The following is a 21,609-nucleotide window of genomic DNA, read 5'->3' as shown; positions in this document are numbered from 1 at the left end:
CAATGTTGTAAATTTGTAATTTCTTTGCAAAAGTGGCACATTTACTGAATTGTAACCTTTTCTTGCTATTGCCTTTGCCCTAGAAAACATGCTTCAATTGAAATTTTGTTGCAGTAACCTTGCAAACACAAGTTTTTCTTTGGGTTTTTTTTTTAATAAAAAAAAAATACAGTTGTTAAGGGGCACAAATGACGATTTCATCTACATACCTGGCTTCTACACTTCAGCTGAATGGGGAAAAAAGGTCATACAAGTGAGGGTCACCCCGGTACAAGCATGCATTTATTCTGCCCCTGGTACATCTTTAAATGTGAGACAGCTTAAACGTGTCCTGGTTCCATTACTGAGTTGTTATTTGTCCTTCTCTGCTGTCTTAATAGCATATTAATCTGATTAATAGAATCATGCTTGAGGGAGGGAGAGCTATCTGTCAATTTTAGCTAAAAACACAGGAGTGAAACATGACAAAGACCCTCAGGGCGGACCATCTAAATCCCAATAAATCTGATTAACGTACAAATGTAAGGCAATAACCAGGAGAAAGTAAACATTTACTATTTTGGCAAAATGAAAAGCAAGAAAAGAACCTTGACTAATGTCTTATATAGTGCAACTGGTAGCAAAATAATCAAAAAATATTCCCAGCACTTTAATCCAGTATTCATTGTTTGTATATTACACAGCGCGCACAATTGACTTCAAAATGCAATTTGCAGTTTAATTTTCATGAATATTTTCCACCATTGTTTGCATATACTATCGCTGAACATTTCTAACCCAACAGTACTGCAGACACTTTGAATGGATCATTACATTAAACTACCTTTTGGTAATACGTATCCCACAGCCCTGTGGGGAGTGTGTGCCCCAGAGCTGCCGACACAGGGAGGGAGGTCTAATGGTCTGCTGTATTAGTGGGTTAATTGCCATGTCCTGGTCTCCATTGGATTGTGAGCAGGGCATTTTAGTTTAATTGTGAATCATCAGCAGCCCCACCACCAGTGCATTGTGGGAGTATTAAGTGCTGGAGATGGTCTTCCCTCGTGATGCACTTGATAAGAAGCAGGGCTCCTTTACGACACTGAATTGGTAGAAGATCTCCACCTGCTGGTGAGATAGGAAAATAACCTTTCCTCATTGACAATACAGCCTCCCCCCATAAAGGATAGTGAAATTGCAATCTCAATCTAAATACTTTCACTTGGGCGTCCTTTGACGTATTTTAATGGTATCAACCATTCAATATTAAGTATAAAATATTTTTATATTCCCTATGCACTCTTATTTATACTGAGGAGAGCTGATTCCTCTTACTTGTAAACAACAGTTTATGGTGTCAATAGCATTTCATTAGATTTACCCGTATAACTGTTCTCAGATAAATAAAATAGTACTTGAATTTGTTCTGTACATCAAGATTTGGATGCAAATGAGAAATGTTCTGTTGAATATGTAAACTTAAATTACACGCAGATCAATAGTCTTGAATATTAATGCAGGTTGATGTACTCAGTAAATATGTCTGATATTAAAATCAGATGACAGGATGTCACTGTGTTTAAAGCATCAGTGATGTTACATAATTGGGGTTCTAAAAGTACCCTAAGATGCTAAGATGCTAGTTAATTACAGAAAAGTGAAATTTTGTAATTTGATACTTGCAATCCTGATAACAACCACACACCAGTCATTCAGCTCATTAAAGATGGTTATAATTTGATTGACTCTTAAATTAAAGGAAATACTGCAACAATCACAGGAATTTTCAAAACAAATGTCAATTCATCTGTTGTCTATTTGTGCTTTATTATATACTTTATTTACCTGTCAGTGACGTTCTTCGTGTTTCCAACAGTGAATGTTGGGCCAGCCTGCCAGTGATTAACACATGAAGTGAAGAGAACAAGCAAGTACATGAGTAGATCCCCCGGTTGTGGCCCTCGTCCTCAGACTACACAGGAAATTTACATTTTAATGGCTCAAGCTGCTCGATGCCTCCACCCTGCATCAGAGTGAAAGCTCAGCTGAAATCATGGGTGACTGACTCCAAATGATCCACTGAGACAAACCAGCTCCCACATAAACACAGGCACAAAAACAAAAGCCGGGACACGGCCGTAAAGCCTTCTGGCTGGATGCACTTCATATATGATGAATCATTTTATTGGATGAAATTGAGCCTAAATGCAAATTGAACAAGAGTGGAAGAAGATTCTAACAGGACAGATTAAGGTTAGCCATTGAGACATTTACCATTGCAGTGTGTGGGACAAAGTGACACTTTTTTACAAGTTCCAGTGTAAAAGTCAAATTATTGAAGACATTAGGTGATTTTTTTTCCCCCAGAGCTATGATGAACATGCTAAAATCAATCATTCTTGATCTGACGTGTAAATACTGAGGAGTGAGTTCTACTGTGCTAATTAGTGCGGCTAAAGCAAAATCAAGAACAGACAAATACAAATATAATTAAAGGATATGGACATGTCTGAATGTATGATTCAATATGATTTAAAAAAAATAGAAGCAGTTGTTTAAGGATGAGCTTGTTGGTTTGTTATTTTTTTTGTCATTTATGTATTTGTGGATATTATTTACGTCCACAATAATGTAGGAAACCCTTTTTTGGCCTCATTTATTTGCCAGCTTATGGGGTAAAAATATTTACAATCAATGCATTTTATTCCCACCACATTCACTATTAATTTGTAATTATTATTATTGTTATTATTATTATTTTTTAAACACAACCTTCACATACACATGCACATTACTGGATTGCAACCTCTCTCTCCCAAAACCTGCCATCATATTTCCACCTTTGTGTTTGTATCAGCATTTGTTGTAAGACATTAATCAAAAATATGCTGAAATTCATTGGAGACAGTTTGTTATATTATTCATTAAGACACAAACTGAATGAATGAGATCACCAGTATTAAGAGTATGCAACAACAATGACTTGAGAATATGAATTTATCCTACATGTGTATGCTACTTTATATCATGCTGCCATCGTGTGGTGTTCAGGTGCAATTGCGATCTCATCGTGTTCGATCTAATAAGTAGTGTCGCATGGTTCACATATTGACTTGTGTAGTCCAGGCTCTGTTGTGTTGTGTGAGCTTAGGATTGTCTTCACACTGCACGAGACAGAAAATAGTACCAACGCATTTACTCATAAATGACAGTGACGATACTTTAAACAACAGTTTATTTTATTATTAATCAGAGGATTATAGATATCTGAAGAGGGCTCAATCTCCTAGATGTGGTTGCACCAGCTGTGATGCTGAACTAAAGGATCTATTAGAGGTTTTCAAAGTGTGGGAGAATGAAATATACATAATTTGAACTTTTAGTTAGTCTCTGTTACAATTAATATAGATGCTTTTTATCTTGACAAAAACAATTGAGGATTTTACCTTCCACTCATTAGTCTTTGATTTCGTGAAAATATAGTGACAGGCGAAGGCCTGGGCTCCTTGGATCCCCCCCCCCCCCCTGCTCCACACTTTGAAAACCACTGTGTTGGATTATAACAGATAAGCACAAAGGAGATGAGGTCTATCTACAAATTTAACACAGGCATGCACCACAACATCACCCCCAAGTAAACACATCTAAATTCAGTGGTTACTGTACACTGTCACTGCATTTCACTGGGTGTTGTCTCGGGGTGAGCTCATGCTGAGGTGCAACCACATTCTGGTGCATACACAAATGAGCTAATTCCTACGTATCATTTGAAGCAGACTGTACAGAGTGACTTGAGAAACTGTGCTATGTGCATAGCTAATGTGACTTATTATGAAACGATGGAAGTGAGGAATCCTCTGAGGCTATATGCAGTTGGAACCACACGTCGGCAGGTAGGAAAATATCTGGCGTCATTCCTTGATTCGAAGAGAAACTGCATGTTTGAAAGGATTGAAGTGAGCGCCAGGTGCTAATACTGTCAGGTCAACAAATGCAAAATGATACATAAATGAAATATTCAGTTTTACAAACATGTTCACGGGTGATTTCTCAGGTTATAGTCAGTCGTGAGGCACTCAAATTGGACAGGCAGTTTATTTACAAATAGCAGACTCATACATACAAAGAAGAGAAAGTAATAATGGCAAAAACTTCCCCCCCAAAAATCTAGAGCAACAGGGAGTTAGTGTCCAACAGATCTCAAGAATTAAGAGTACCATCACCCTCAATCTATTTCACTGGCGAAGGGCATCAACAGGTACTCAAAAACATACAATCACCATTGGTCATCACCGGTTTACTTTATAAAAATATCACCATGGTGTTCCACAGATTCACAGATTTGATCGTGGAAAGAAAAAAAAACATATTTACAGTAATACACATAAAGAAGAAACAAAAAGAAAACATTTAAGAAATAAAAAGAGGGTCGGAGGAAAAGATGAGCAGTGCAGAGAGGGTCCCAAAAGGCAAAGCTTGAGCAATTCTTGCTTTAAGGTCTCTAAATGGACACCCCTTAATCTTTTTCATTTGTCCTGTAAAGACCAGACAAACAATCCATTAAGGAAACAATAACAGAGGACAGAGCAAGCTGTGAAATGAGCTTTTTCCACTCATGAAAAATCACATTCCACAGTTACAAAACATCTCTGGCTCAATACAGCAATCATGTTTTCTATTTTCCTCTCTCTGTGATTATTTAACATACATGCAACATTATCAATAACGATTTAGATGGGAAAACCATATGCAGTGCATATAACAGCTTATTAGAAATAAAGTTTATTTTATCAGCTTCATTAAAATGCAAATACATAAGAGTGCTTCAGAATGGAAAAAAAATCATGAATAAATGGCTGAACTTTGATTGTTTCAACACTGGCTGCAAACTTTTAAGTAATCAGTTATATCTAAGATTAGCTTGAATGTGTGTAAATACGTTTTACACACTATCTGCAAACATAATGTGACAATTCATTGTCTGAGTGTCTTGTTTATCTTCTATATATTTGTTTTTTTGAACTTGAGGTATATTGTGATGAAGCAACAACAGGTTATATAACTTAAGAGAGGAGACTTGAAATGATTCTGGTGCAGGTATCACATGTGAGTTCAAGTGAGTAAGTCAGAAACATCATAGCATAGTCAGAGAGTGATACATTTAAATATAAAACCCATGCATTATTATTATTATTATTATTATTATTATTATTATTATTATTATTATTATTATTATTATTATGATGATATGGCCAAAAGTATCAAAAATAATTCTATGCAAAAATATTGTGAAATGTTCAAGAACTGCAGCCTTCATGTGTAGGTAATACTTTCTCTTTGAATTTGGTTGCATCCATAAATTATACTAATGCCGTGACTTTGAAGTTTATTTGGCCCTCCAGTGCTTCTGAAAGATCTGAAGTATTTCTGATAATAATATTTCTATTCAGATTAATGTGGTTGAAAAAAAAGAAAAAGTCTCAGAGAGCGAGATTCCTGCTGCCTTCAGCATTTATTTATATTTCTTAAAATTCACTCTTACAATTTGGTTTTGATGCTAATCCTCCATTGCTGCATTGTTTAAGCTTAGTAGCTGTAATATTGATCTTTTGGCTCAGAAATCACTCAGTAACCTGTAATCACAGGTAATGTTTTCTTTGCAATTTTTACATTTCGCAAAACAAACCATGTTAGTTTGACATAAACAGCTCATACACACGATGACAGCACAATATGAAATGATAGGATGATTAATGACATGGTAGAGACAGTAAATTGTGTTTTCTTTTGTTTAATCACGAGGGATCGCTTGCAACACTTGAAGACATAAGTGCCAATGAGTTTTGTATATACAAAAAATGGGAACGAGACAAGACAAAAATACAAATAATAAATAAATAGGGATGATTGACAATTCAGGGGAAGTAAATATGTGCTCTCAGCTTTAGAAGGAGATCTCACCTCATAGTTGTTCTGCATTACAGCCAAAGTGTACATACTGACAGGTTTTAGTATCTAGAATGACTCTGCCAGTGCTGAAGGAGCAGAGAAAGACAGAAAATAACCAAAGTCAAATCAATTCTAACATCCTGCCAACCGGCTTCATTGTGTATTTGCGTATATTTTGTGACTTGTGAATCAAATGGAAACAAGCTTCGGAAGGTGAGGATTTTTTTTTTTTTTTATTCATCCATGCAAGATGTTTTTCCATAATGCAATCACACCTCTTATGTCAAAAAACTATTAAAAAGAAAATTATTTACAATCACAGCTTAATTTTCACAGGCAAGTCTGAGCAAAGTGCTTATTTCCACAACAGAAGACAGCAACACATAAAACAAGTGGTGGGTAAGACATATTCATGAATGGAAATCTAGGATGTTAATGACGTCTGACACAGAATGACATGAAGGAAACTGCATTTGTGTCATAGTTTCATGAGCAACATCATCAGCTGAGACCATGAGTTCCTGCTGATGGTTGAGCATGCTGGTGTAAGATGCAGTGGAAGGTGCCCTCTGCTGGTGAAACACGGGATGACGACAGGATGACAGCCAGATGGGAGAGGATCAGGACAGCACACTGGTGTTGTGTGAATCCACATCTTGCATGCTCATGACATCCGTACTTACTCCGCTCTCGTATATGGGGTTGTCGAAGGCTGACTCTTCTGTCATGTTGTCATACGGTGGCGTGGATGTCGGCATTCTGATTGACTTCCCCTGGAGTCTGGGTAAAGAGCGGGGAAAACAGACACCCTGTCAATGCTCATTCAATTGCAAATGACATGCATGAAGTTTTCGGTTCTGACTCACTTTGCAAAGTAGACATAAATCCCGAGGACAACCACCAAGATGATTGCAGTCGGGATAAAAACTGCTAGGGCAATGTTGGTTCCCTCCATGCTATAATCCACATTTACAACTAGAAGAAAGATACACAAAAGCATGTGTAATTTAATATTTATGTAGACTATCAACCCCAAAATAATATCAATATTCAATTTGAAGTGTTTGGAGACATGTCTCACCATCGAGCCTGCGTTCATTCACAAACTGCGTTGAGGATGCTGCAAAGACACAATTACAGTTCAGTCTTTGTGTGTTCCAGCAGTGTGTGGCGTGAAGCACTGTGCAAATAGTGCACCCATGCACGAATGGAGCAAAATGCATACACAAACAGCAACAAAAATCAATAATGCATAGATTTCTAAGTGTTTTGAGGGTTGTAAAAAAGTAAAGGATTTCTATATTGCGTGGGTAGGATTTACCTCTGCAGGCAGGAGGAGTGCTGTTCCACTGTGATGGGTGTCCGGGGATGCAGTAGATGGTGGCATGACCCTGCAGCTCGTAGCCGGAGTAGCAGGAAAAGGTCAGCGTCTCCCCTGCTTGGTAGAAGGCCTTCTCAGAGCTCTGCACACTGGTGGAGGCAGCGCCAGGGTTCCTGCATGGCTCGTACCTCTCAGCTGAACAAGAAAAATAAGAAATTACAGAAGATATTTTGATGGGGTTTTTTTTCAGCTATGTGTCCAACCTTTTATCTTCCATCCAACTTAGAGTCATGGGTGCGCTGGAGTATCAAGGATGAAGGCAGGTCACACACTCCAGAAAGATTGCCAGTCCATTATGAGCGAACACAGAGAGACAAACTACCACACAGAGGCACCTCATATCAATTTAGAGATCTGATTTAACCTCAAATGCATGTTGGACTGGAGGACACCAATATACAGAAAAAAAATGCACCTTCACTGTGAGGTGAGAATCACCAGTCCATCACAGAGCTAACACAGAGAGACACACATCCACACCTATGGGAGAAATTGAAGTAGGCTACATGGAGGGGAAAAAAACACCCAAAAAAACACCCATGTATCCACAGAGAATACATCTTACCCCAGAAAGACCCCAAGCACAAAAATGGCCTGAGGTCATAGAGTGCTTACCACTACTCTATTGCACAGCCCTCAGTGGTAACATGTCTTGGTACATAAACATTCACACTGAATAGCAGGCATCTCCAAACCTGGTCCCAGTATGCTTTAGTTTTCTCCTTGCTGTAAAACTACTGACTGCAATAATTGTCTGTTTTGCTTAGGAGCAGGGAGACATCTACATACAGGACAGGGGTTAGACACATCTGCCATATTCATCTTATAAAGGAATTATATCTGACAAAAAACAATGAAATATTTTGTTCATTGTATTTGTTTTGTGCAATAAACATATTTGTAAAATACAAATGAGACTTACGGACACACTTGGGGAGCCTTTCATTCCACTTGGGCTTGGCTGCGTCCCGGTTGTAGCAGGTGAGGATGTTGGAGCCGGACATTACGTAGCCTTTGTTGCAGAAGAACTGCACGGTCGATCCAACCGTGAAGCGGGTGCCTGCGATCACTTTGCGACTGTGCTCCACGTTTCCAGGATCCTGACATGTCCGAACTGGCACATGGAAAGCACAAGTAATGAGAACCTGTTCTCGTGATGGTGTAATAACTGTCAACTTTTAACATAATAGGGTTGTCTCCATGTTCAACATCATAGTCAACCAATAAATAAGGTGTCAAGAGTTTCACTTTTTTCTCACAAATTCAGTTTTGCATAGCCTGCAATATATAAAATATCACTGCTAAACATAAGGCCCGTGGGCCAAACCCAACCCACAACACTGAGACCTCAGCTAAGATATCCGTGACACTGCCCTGAAAGATAGCTACCTCATTGCTCAAAGTCACGTTTTGTTTTGTTTAGACATTTCAGTATGTTACACCAGATGGCATTATTATTAAAATTGTCTTAATGTCAAGAATGTAGTAATTTTCTTTGTAATTTGTTTGGTTTTGCACAAATGTAGATATTTTTATCACAAGTACTACGTAAAAGGTTATTTTGGCACTATTTTAATGGTCCGGCCCATTCAAGGTGCAATTGAGCTGCATGGGCACCCTGAACGAAAATGTGTTTGACACTCCTGTCATATAAAATCTCTTGATTAATATAACAATAAAAATTTTTTTAATAAATGTATGTTTCCCCCCCAAAATTTGGTGTCAATATCACCCACAATGCAACTCTTAATTTGTGTTTCCATCTGTAATCCATAAATCCACCCTCTATACTGTTTTATTGAACTTCAGTTCCCTGACACCATCATAGGGTAAACACAGAGAGACAAGCACACAAATTCAAAATGATTTTTAAGTCACCAATTCACTTGAATGTTTTTAGATTTTGGGAGGAAATAATCACGTGTGGGTTTGCAACATAAGTCTGCCTAAAGTAATGCGGGTTGTCTTCAAATCACAAGGTAAGTGGTCCGATCATCCATCATTCCAGTCCATGTGTTGTAGCTACGAATGCCGTCGTCCATCAGAGCTGTTTGTGTGGATGTGACCGATCATGTTAAGAATGGTGAAATCGTAAGTAAAGTCTATTTACTATTCGAACTAAAGTAATATAAACTATCATCATGCCTGAACTCTAACTCTTCTGAAATCCCTGCAGCCTGTGTGTTCAGGCGAAACCCACTAACAGAACGAATTCAGTCAGTTCACTGTGACACCAAAGCAGACAAGAGTCTCAGAGCACATGATCAGTGAGCTCTTATGATCTCACACTCTCCCAGCATGAACAGAGGTTTTGTGTGCTTCCTCTCACCTTCTTCACATTTTGGCACATCTCCACTCCAGCTGAGATCCCACTGGCACATGAGGATCTCGGAGCCCACCAGTTCGTACCCTGGGTAGCACTGGTAGGTGACGACGGTGCCGTGGATGAGGTCGGGGTGGGATGTGCTCTTCCAGCCATTGGTGATCTCCGGCAGTTCGGAGCACGTGTCGTTCCTCGGCACCTCTGTGAGCATTGCAGATGAGAGGAGGGGGAGAGAAAAACCATGGGAATTAACTACAGTAATGTGAACACAACAAGGGGAAACTATCATACTGTGAACACAGACTTATTCTCAATGTAATTTCTCGTATAATAGATGAATAAAATTTTCATTCTTTAAACAAGATTTGCGTTGTAAGAGGGTTGACGGGTATCCTCAAGGAAATTCAAAATTCGAGCATTAATATGCAGCACCCCCTCCAGGGACTGTAAAATGTTCTGTTCTTTATACACTACATAGTGACAGTTTGGGAGGAAAAATGTAAATAGAGGCCTGTGATGTTTGCTTGGAGGAACACAGCATGTGGTTTTGGCACTACTCAGTCTGTGGCTCCGTGACTGCAGCGTGCGCGGCCAGAAACACAAAGCGGTGGACAAAACCAGCTGATGTTTAAGTGCATCCTGTTATTGTGAGTATGTGTTTGCTGTTAGCTAATCCGAGCCATTTGGGATGAAGCCGTAGACAGTTAGACAAAGACACAGCAAGAGACAGGAAGGAAGTGACAGGAAGGAAAAGACTTATTGAGTTCCAGGCAGAATAACGTTCTCTCTTTCATAGATAGATAGATAGATAGATAGATAGATAGATAGATAGATAGATAGATAGATAGATAGATAGATAGATAGATAGATAGATAGATAGATAGATAGATAGATAGATAGATAGATAGATAGATAGATAGATAGATAGATAGATAGATAGATAGATAGATAGATAGATAGACAGATAGATATTTTCTAGATCATTTCACTTTGAAATGTCTCTTAAGCCTTCATATATAGTCTGCCACCGGCTTGCATTTAAGCTTAATTTTTTTAATCATTTTAACAAAACAAATCATTTGTAAGAATAACATTTCAAGAAATCATCCACATCCTGCTTGGATTTCTGGATCTATTTATTGCTGCTCCTGCCTCAATGTCCCTCTACTTTCCCTTTGATGGGGCTACTGAGGTTAGTTTACACTTTTGCTCATGCTTGCTGCAATAATTATACATACCAGTTCACATATAAATCACTAACCGACTAGTGTCTTACCAAAGAAGTGAACCACAAAGCCATTGTTGTAGCCATAGATGTTTGTGGCGGGATCGGACTGAAACTGGATGGTGATGTCAGCCATGGAGGTGTAGAGCTTGAAGTGTGGCCTTGTTCCACTGTATTGGCCCAAAATGTTGGCAGTCAGGTCATCTCCATCATAGAAGGTTAGCAGGTCGTTCTTCCCCAGATGGAGGCTAGGATGAATGTAAAAAAAGACCAATATGAATATTTTCCTCCCTGATATAATGACTTAAACTTCAGCTCGATGGTCTGAGCACTGGGCTCAGAGCTCTAACTGTGAGTGCTATCTTGCTTCGCTGATGAAAGCAAAAGCTGATGATATTAAGCCATGTCAGCAGTACTTGGAAAAGTTTAATTCTGTTTATATTGGATGGATCCAATGTGAAGTAAACACTAAATAATTCATGATTCACGTCTCTTCGCCTACCACATTGCCTTCATGAATATGTACTAATGCGCATATATGGGCATGGCACAATAAGGGAACACTCCAAAGAAATATAGCATTTTAATTATCCTTTACCAGCCTCTAAACAAAGCAATGCAATACATCACAAACAGCAGTACGGCAAAACAATTCCACAGAAGGACTAGAAAAGGTAAATAAACACCTAATAAGTAATGTAAAGACCTGACTGTGGTCCTGTGTGCTAATATTTACAAATTGAATGTAAGGGAGTGAATCCACCATTTGACAGAAACTCTGCTGTTAGTGATTAACTTAAGAATGCATTAACCTTTCCCATTTGGAGATTCATATTTCCTCGCTCTCTTTATGGAGCATCAGTAAAGCTTGACATTTATTCAGACACAGGGGATGGAGAATGGTGAGAACAAAAAAAAAAAGGAAACCAAAAGATAAGCCACAGAAGTTGTAGCTATAATAAGCACGGAAAAGTGGTTGCTCTTTTCGTGTCTTGTGCCAGTGTTGAAATAGCCATGCGGAGTGGCTGTGTGTCTGTATTTGTTTCGTGTTAATATCTGTCTAAACTGTGCTGATTAGAGCACAATGCCATCCTCACAAGGGCTTTTTTAGAAGTATGAATCACCTGTCCCCTACAGGAGTTATTCTCTCCATTTACTGGTCACAAAGCTACCAATTAAGTCCACAACCTATATTTGGAAGGCCAGTGTTTGCTCAAAAAGGTAAGGCAACAATCCTCACAGCTTTTTCTTCATTTTCGGTAATGCGAATTACAATTTGCAAAATGTCCAGTTTTTCTTTTGAGTTGTGATCACACCTCATTCTCTCAATTGTGTTCTCTTACATTTATTTCCATGTAAACCAAATTTGATGTATTTAAGTCATAAATATCACACGATAAACAACAGAAAACACTGAAGACATTGAATGTTTGTAAATGCAGCTTCTGAAATAGATTGGCCTAGTTTATGATTTGCATGGAAATACATTTCCATGGACCCAACGAGCTCTAAATTCATTCTGCTGATAGCATCTTTGTATTTCACTTATGTGATTGAAAATCTGAGCCTACATTCCCCAGTCGGGAAAAAAAACCCCACAGCAGCTGAAAAAAAAAAAGAAGAAAGAAAGCAGAATGACAGGCTGCTGGTTCAAACCACCGAGGTCACATAAACACAGAAAGTGATTGCACAGAGAAACCACAAAGTCTGTCATCAGAAGCTAAAAATCAACATTTATCACTGGAGCAGGTGCAATTTAGTCTAAGAGACCAAAGATTTGAGGGAATTTTGAATGAAAACTCCTAAAATTCAAACATATGTGTACGAAAGATGCAGTTAGAATACATTTCACAAAATGTAAGAAATTACTTATGTTGTCTAGATTGTCAACTGCATTTTCTTTCTCTTAAATATGTGTTGTCAGTATCAAGACAAATAATCATTTAATGTAGTCCAAAGGTTTGCGGAGAGAAGAAGGGAGGTTGTTTTCCCTTTGTGGTGAAATGTTTATTGGTCTCGCCTCAGAAAGAGCTCTGCTCTGCTTAAGATGCCACGTTTGTTTATGTTCATAAAAACATGACACCCTGAAAAACTATATGATGATGTTTTGCCAGCTAAACTAAAGTCACCTTACTGCTGTCTTTCACTGAGTGATTAATATTCAAGTTTTTAGCATAATCCCTCGAACAGCCAAAGACAAATCATTAGTTCCTTCTATTAACCTTTTTTATTGGGCTTGGATTCCCTCCACTGATACGTCTACATGCTGTCCCTGTAAACCTTAACTCCAGGGAGTCCAGCTGACTCCTCCAACATTACAAAAACGTGTATGAGAGTAAACGGTGACTCTAAATTACATTAGTGTGACAGTGTGAGTGATTGTCAGTCTCTCTGTTTGTCCAGTGATGGAGTCATCACCATTCCAGTGTGAATCTCTATTGTAGCCGTGATCCTACACTAAAATAAAGTAGTACAGAAAACGTTGGATTCATGGATGGTAAATGGATGGTGTGGCAGAGACCACTTACCTATAACAGATTCAAATAGGATGAAGTGGGAAATGTTTTTTCACCTGGTAGCAAAGGTTTTGAACCTTTAAATCCATATCATGCATATTTTTAACTCCACAAATTCAATTGGTTTGTGGTTGCTTGTTTGTTGAAGGACCCATCCATGAGTTCTTTCTCTATTCCCACTGCTTCTCATGTGAGTTGACTCACCTGTTTGACACACTGTATATATAAGTAAAAGCAATAGACTTGGACTTCTTTCTCCCCAAAGACGACTTGTGCCAGTGCCATGATGGACAGCGCAATAAAATACTTGGACTGGAGTTAAGCTTGAAGCTCTAGCTACTCTTTTTCTTCTTATCACAGATTGACTGTTGATGCCCATGAGGTTAGGCTAACTGCAGAAACAACTTGTGAATATTCTAAACTTAACCCAACTTAAGCATCTTGTTTTGTTTGGGGTTTTTTTTCCCCTTGAAGAGACTCTGCAGCAGATGGACCCATGTTATCTCTGATTGACACAGTTTGTGCCCGAGGGAAATGACCAGAGTTTGTTTACCTCTCCCAAATGTTTTATTCACAACCTCTCCTGCAGAATGTCCACATTACCTGTGCGTATGCACAACTTGCTGTGGAAAATCAGCAAAAATGCAATAATTTCACTGATGTTGGTCCAGATTAGAAACAGATCACAATAATTTAATGTTGATCACAAGCATTATAGTTATACTGAGTGTATGACTGAGTTATCGGGGATAAAAAAAAAAACGCAGTACAATTCTAAAGCATGAGTGGATTTGACAGGGAGTGTAGAGTTTCTGCTTGAGGAGAAATTTGGACAAGCTTTTCTGGTTTGACACATATGACGAAGGCATTCGAATGAACTGATATTCTGAGTGACACAGTGCTCCCTCCGGTTAGTTCAGGGGTCTGCAGCTTCTCTGCAGCAGCTCCCTGTAGCTTTGAGAGAGTTACAAATAAATAAACAATTGTTTTTATTCCTAATTTCACTGCACAGAAAATAGTCTTATCTGTTTTGTGGAAGGTGACCTGAAATCTTAAAAGGAAGTTTTTAACCCTATTACTCAGAAAGGGAATCGCAGATATAGAAAACCTTCAGAGGAAAACCACAGTTAAATCCAATATGGACAGACAGGACTATTTGTAATTCCTCTTATCAAAAATGTTTTGAAGTGTAGATATTATTATTTGCCTTCTTATTTTTCACTATGTTTAAAGGACTTGAACAGGCCTTTACATCTGTTGGATTTTCTTTCATTCATTATTTTCACACAGACAGGCTCCTACACCGCTATGTGCTACAACAAATGTTTGTGGTTCTTAATTATAGTTCTTAGATTATATAAATGCAACATGTACTACAGTTTTGGTTTGAGCTACATATGCAAGGTTTTATGCTGTGTTATCTTCACTATAAAGAATAAATGTGTTTTGAGATTACAGGAAAAAGTTGGCAACAATGGCTTGTTTGGTTTGTGTATTGGAGTGATGGGAATAACAATGCCACCGATAAAACCTCCATGAAAACACATTGTGTACACACACACGCCTCCAAATAGGAAATCAACAGAATAAACAAATGAGGTTATCAGGCTAAAGGCTACACCTGTTTGATGGAGGAATAAGATTCACCCTGCACACATTGCAGGGAATGACAGCCAATAGAGATTTTTGGGGAGAGTAATAACACTATCTCCAGACTGCAGGTTCACAGCCCTCTCAAGAAGTGGACAGAGTCTCATCTCATTCAATCACAATAAATATGAAGTGTCCATCTAAGACGTCCAGAGGAACAGCGCAGCTAAATTGTTATACTCCCTTTTTTTCCTCTCCTCTATCTCCGCATCTCACACTTCATTTCTATTCAAGCTCCCCTCTACCTGCTGTTCATGTCATCAAGGCTCTCCACCATATCAGCACACTGTATTTCACCTTATCTCCTCCCAGAGGCTTCCCCGCATTCAGAGCACCCAGGAAGGAGGGATGTGGATCCGTCAGTTGACAATCAAACCGTGAGATTACCTCCAGTCCCTGCATTTCATCATTTTCAAAACACACACGCCTGCTGCTTGCATTTGCCACACACTGAACAGGTTTAGACATTATTTGCTCATACCAAGTATACCTGCGCTTAAATCTTTCCCTTTTCACAAAGATGCTTTTATTTCGGTGACTTTCCATAATAAATTTCACGACTACAGTTTCAATTACTGTAGTCTATCAGCTCTGTTGATTTGCTTTAAATTGCTAGCTCAATAGCATTTATATTGATCTTCATCTATACCAAACTAGTGTTTCACTAAAGTTGGACAAAACTGCTTCTAACTCTTTATTTCCGTCTTCAGAAATCTAAACAAGTCAAGACTAAGTCAGTGCATCTGTCTCATTTTCCTGATGGGATCATAGAGAGCACATCTTTTACTTATTCATATTTGAAATGTTTTTACATGCTCTGTTGTCCTTTTCAGTTTTTATGCAAGGGACTCCTGCTAAGTCATCCCTCAAAACTGTGAAAACATCAGTTAAAAACTTAGCGTTTTCCTTCCAGACCAGAAAAAAAAATATTCTGCTATTCACTTTAACACTGCAGGACATCTGTTCTTTTTAATTGCCAACTCTACAGTAGAAAATCACACCTAACAACATCACAGTGGCGCTAACTCCCACTCAAGGACAACGCTGCAGGCAAGTCCAAAAAAAACCTAAATAGTCACCCCACTCTTCAGTCACTATCTCTCCAAGAACCCTGCAGTCAACTTTGATTTTAAATTTTCCCACTGAGGCCATCTATTCACTTAGCTGTCTGCTTGAAGTGTATTTCAGACCCCGGCGACACCCCTGAAGAATGCCAAATGCGCACTGCCTTTGGTCCAGACTTGCATAGCACTCAGTGGTGAGACACTGCAGGCCACTCAGCTTGCCTTTTCTGCAGCAACCTGGCAATTGCTCCATCCAAATGTCATCCCACCTGGCCCCTTAATAGTTGCCCCCTCAAGTCATGAAAAGCACTCACCCCCAGTCCTGTGTTGGAGGCTGGTAACAAACCCAAGGCATGTTTCACCCTGTATCCTCTTTTTGTTTTGTTTTTCTTCTCAACACTTTTTTTAATTTCTGTTTTGGAGTAGCATTGAAATTTTTCATCACACTTGAGAAGTTTTACAGAACTGACATATGCAACGTTCACCGTTTATGCAGCATAAATTGTTAATGCTTAGAGGGATGCAAAACTTGCGATGGGCTAAAATTAAGACTGGCCTGAACACGGGTCACAAAAAGAAGCAGATACATAAATTTATCTCACAAATGTGGAAGAAAACCTACTTTACGAATTTCAAAATATGTGCCTTATTGATAGACGTCTCCACTGATATGGCTCGGGTGTTCGCAAAGTTCCAAGGTCTGTTTGAGCGGGAACTTTTTAGAGGATTTCTGAACTCCTCTGCATACTAATGGAGCCAGCTCAATTCTGCGGATGATGGGATGACAGTTGTTTTCTACATGCCTCCGGGCGTTTTGTCACCTTCATTGACCTGTCAAAGTTTTAAAGAACCCAGGAAAATCTCTAACAGAATAGAAATTGCCTTCAGCATCGAGCTTTCAAAGGCAACCTTCTACATCTTCTCATGCACACATTTGACATTTGAATTGTTCTGCTTGGTTCGGCTAAATTCAAATAGCAACCTTCCAATTTCCAGGCACCTCCATGTAACCACCCCGATGCATGTTCAAGTGCAGGTACCATGCGATGCTCGGAGTCTCCACAAGAGGACTCTAAAAACCTGTACAGGCCCTGCTTCTACACTGACACAAACATTAGCACAGCTGAAAAGTCAGCCTTATCGTATTGTATTCAGAAGCATATGTGTGGTTACAGTCAACTCTAAATGCTAAAATCCACATGTAAATCATTTACCTAGCTATGTTCCACAGGTGGTGATATCAGCTGTAACCTCTTGTCTCTGGCTCTTGCTCGAGCCATGCTCCATGCTAATTAGCAGAGAGCCAGCCCTCCTGTTTGGCCTAAATTAATTAATCAGTCCTCATTATGCACACTGCTCCTCTGTAATTGCCAGCACAGGCACAGTGATGAATGATAATACAGAAAACATTCTCATTAATGTGGAAAAGTGTGTGCCCACCCTCGTAATGAGGCAGCTCTTATCCACAAGAGCCTTTTGTCACTTCAACATGCATAACGCATGCACACAAACACACAGAGACGCAAATGACATGTTGACCAAGCCTTTAGGAATGCTGCTCTGAAGCTGAGCGAAGCAGACATGATGGTAATGGTGGGGTCTGCAGGGATCAGACAGGCTGTGGTTCTCTACTGCCATGGAGGCTACGCATGACCAACCTCCAGATAAACTAAAGCAGGCCACAGCACCATTAGTTTATAGTGCGCATCCTCTTGTGGTTTGGATTAAAACAAACTTAAGTCTGCTGCAATTTAAAAATGAGATCTCTGAATGAAAATCAGTTTACCTCAAATCAAAGTTGTTTACTTCAACATGGAAAAAATCCCTTCTGATCTTTTTTTTTTCTTTGTACCCTAGGTGCACTAGTTTACTTTCAAAATCAGATATTAATCACTGAGTCTTAATCTCCGTCTAAAGAACAGAGCGGCATGCAGGGTCACATAAACCACTGTGTGGTATTCAGACGCTATGTTTTCTGTTGCTATCCTCTGATACTATTATTCCCTTTTGATCTGCGGATCACATTTGAGTGATGGCTCATATCGCAGTGCCTGTATGCCTGAGAGATAAAGTTTGGGGAATTATGCGTATTGTGGCCAAGCGGCAGCATTCAAAAACTGAGCATGCACAGAAAAGCATCCGCACTTCCTCAAACCCTTAGTTTGCTGCAGATGGAGGAGCAAATTAAGGACTTCTCAGAGTGAACTGAGTACACTGCATCAGAGTCACGACTGACTGAATCAGTGGCTATCAGTATTGGAGCTCCTTACATTGGAGACTGCGGGCACTGTTCTCAGCTCAGCTGTGAATCCTTGTCTTCCTTGTTATGGGAATGTATAAATACTGAAAAATCTATAGCAACAACAATTGATAACTTAGAAACAATCTGATGCTGAGGAATGCATCTTTATGTGTTGTGCTTGCATGAGGCTGAGGTCCGAGGGACTTTTGGGATTCATGACCCCTCAAAGTTTAGGCTCGGAGAGCGTAAACCTCCCAATTATGAAACATCAGGGTGGTAGAGCTGTGATATAACAAGGCCACTCTGCCTGAGTCAACTACCATGCTTAATCCTTTCTGTCTCCCTCAGTCCCAACCACTGCAAGGCATAGCCGAGAACTGTGATTGGCTGAGAGCCTATTGATTAATGGATGAATGTTTTGATTATGGTGCTCCATATTGTTCGCCTTTTTGTCTTAAACTCGGCAGGATTAGCCTTATTTACACACCATGACACCATCACAGTTAGGTACATATAAAAAATGGATAGTGGTGTTTTATTGGCCTCCCAAAAGAAAATAAATTGTTGACCTGAAGTTGCTACCAGCAGTGAGTGGTTGATTCATTTATTTATTGACACCAAGGGTTTAAAAAGCAGCAGTAATCCAGAGATGCCTCTGGTAAAGACTGCTGAGTAATGTGTAGCCAATATATTTAAGGTGGTGTTTTGCATTCAAAAGCCAGTGAGAGAAAGAATTGTAATGGTGTGATAAAATGGAAAGTGTATTGTTTTTGTGTACATACCCTGAATTGATGGATTTTGTAATGGTCTGCATTCATTGATTCTAATTATACATGCTTCACAAACAACATTTATGTTGTTTTTCTCTTTCACAGCAATTTACTATGAATTTGTAGCCACATTTGTTTCACATTACATATGCTTTATGTGTTTTTGGCCGAGTACCGGCAGACAGTTGTTGTGGAAGAGATATCTTCTTTTTGAAGGTTGTTATATAGCATAGTTTTCACAGTTCTTTGCTCCAGGCATTGTAGGAAAGACATCCAAACAAAACCTCACCCTGTCCTGTTGTTGTCCATCACTCGTCCTTCATATAATCACTATGAATCTTTTACAAAGAGCTCATGAAATCTGCAAAGTGATTAATGATTTCTATCTTGGTGTGCTCTTCTCCACACTATGTATGTTGCAATATAGTCGTGTAGGTGTTAATCTATATTGCATCGTAATCTGCCTGCAGAACATCCAGACCTCGTGTCATTACTTAAGCATATATCACTTTTAGCATCGTACTGATATAAAAAGAATTACGGCACAAAGACAAAAAAAACATCGCACCTGAAGCAAATTCCAGCATGTGTAATGACCACTGTGACCAACGGCTCACAATGGTCTCTGTTTGAGATTTGTCAGTGGCTGTTTTTCTACAACCCCGGGCGGTTATTCCCACTGGTTTAATTTTAACCTCTCTGTGCCCTCTTGTGTACAACTGCTTCAGGCAATAACACAAATCACTTATGCCGGAGCTTTTGTGCTCACCATAGGATGCATGTATGTAGTAATATTTATGGGAATCACTCAGCTGAGGCGAACAGATAAATCCATATATGATAACAAGACAGTGATGCAGATTCTCGTGTTCGTGCTTAAACAGCTTGAGTAGTTGTTGTCTTTTTTACAGAAGTGCTCAATGAGAGCTATAAAGTAAGCAGGGTGATGTGGTTTTCTTTTTCTTTGCAGTTGAATTACGACCGGTTGGTGCAGTCTGATGTGATAACAAATGTGTTGTGTGTGTGTGTGTGTGTGTGTGTGTGTGTGTGTGTGTGTGTGTGTGTGTGTGTGTGTGTGTGTGTGTGTGTGTGTGTGTGTGTAATATAGAACAGGGACTTTCAAAGTGTGGGCACATGAGCCCCTCCTCACGCATTGTGCCCCAGATCTCCCCAACATCCTGCTTCATTGCACACCAAGTAGTAATGTTTGGTTCAATGTAAAACTTTCTAAATTTTTGCAAATTGTGAGATGATATTGTTGATGACTCTGATCCAAATATAAAGCTTGATTGGTCTCATGCAACTTAGATGCATTACTGAGAAATATCATCTGCAATTTTTTTTTTTAAATGGAATGTTTTCATTTTACAATTGCACCTCCATTACACTTGCAATATTGACTGTTGCAGAAATTAGTGTTTTGAGGAAATATTTAACAATTCTATACTCCATTTATGACTTATTAATGATAGGGGAGTGGGGGGGCAGCAGTGAAAATTTCTTCTCTTGACCCCTAATTTCTTTTCCTGCTATTTGAAGTTGTCTGTTGCCCCCCAGGAGATGCCCACCCCACACTTCAAATCCGACTAGTGTAGAGGATAATTCATGCAAGAGTGATGGGTGAAGGTGAAACGGTGTGCCTGCATCTGTGTGTGTCTATTTTGACATCAGTGTGCCTGTGTGCAGAATTACAGTTGGGTAGGCTGGATAAGTGGCTCAGAGAAGTTCACTGCCAGAGCATATTCATTTCAAAGCCAACTCTGAGGCAGACACCAGGGAAGTGAGAGCACGGAGGCTTACTGGCTAATCTGGTCGGAGAGCGGGCTGGAAGCAACACAGAATTCTTAATGTAGCGGATGTAAGGGTTTTTTTTCCTTTTTAAAATGGGAAAAGGCTAATTAGAGACTGCAAGCACAGAAACACCTCCCCACGTACATGTTGTAGTGTGTCAATGTGGATGTGGGAAAAGACAGCAAAGCAGCAGAGGAGGTTTAAAACTGGAGATGGATTGACATCTCGAGGTCAATCTGACCTCCTTGTTGAGCGATTTCCAGTCTTACACCTGGGTGTAGTCCCTTACACTTGAATGTCAAGCATGATCCTCTTGTCCTCTTCCACATGGATACCCCAGATGCAGTCTTGCCCCTTGTCATAGGCCTCGGGCCAATTAGGAGACAACACCACACCAGCAGAGTCTGTCATCTCGCCACTACACACAGCTGCAAAACAGACAGATGCTACAGGTTAAAACTGAGACACAAAATATTTCAAAACAGGAATATAAGATTGTGATCAATTTACTATCTATATTACAAACTAAGCTTCAGTAAAAAAAAAAAAATCATTAAAATGTAAACTGTAAAAGTGTTATTCACAAAAAGTACCCAAACAATTATTGGTCTGTCCTTTTCAAGACACTTGTGCAGTGTTACAAAGTAATCCACTTAAATTAGCAGGATTTTAAACAAGCTCCTATTTCTTCTCTTGTGATACCATTTTGTACCAGAAGA

At 39.3% G+C, this 21,609-nt stretch overlaps 1 protein-coding gene across 1 annotated transcript in view; it reads right to left on the bottom strand.

Annotated features, from left to right (window-relative positions):
- Nucleotides 1–6,338: 6,338 nt before the first annotated feature.
- LOC308139570 (seizure protein 6 homolog) overlaps nt 6,339–21,609 on the bottom strand; it is a gene marked incomplete at both ends in the record, with an annotated part of 103,890 nt that continues 88,619 nt past the window's right edge. The window contains 9 exons of the mRNA XM_080509030.1: nt 6,339–6,500; nt 6,612–6,708; nt 6,795–6,903; nt 7,010–7,048; nt 7,250–7,444; nt 8,232–8,423; nt 9,639–9,833; nt 10,909–11,105; nt 21,180–21,318. Of these exons, the coding sequence (XP_080365156.1) occupies nt 6,339–6,500; nt 6,612–6,708; nt 6,795–6,903; nt 7,010–7,048; nt 7,250–7,444; nt 8,232–8,423; nt 9,639–9,833; nt 10,909–11,105; nt 21,180–21,318 (1,325 nt within the window). The remainder of the gene's footprint in view (nt 6,501–6,611; nt 6,709–6,794; nt 6,904–7,009; nt 7,049–7,249; nt 7,445–8,231; nt 8,424–9,638; nt 9,834–10,908; nt 11,106–21,179; nt 21,319–21,609) is intronic.

The sequence above is a fragment of the Blennius ocellaris genome (assembly GCF_963422515.1).
Source record: "Blennius ocellaris genome assembly, chromosome: 14".
Classification (NCBI taxonomy): Eukaryota; Metazoa; Chordata; class Actinopteri; order Blenniiformes; family Blenniidae; genus Blennius; species Blennius ocellaris.
The sequence above is the reverse complement of the archived record's forward strand: the minus strand, read 5'-3'. Positions and strand labels throughout refer to the sequence as shown.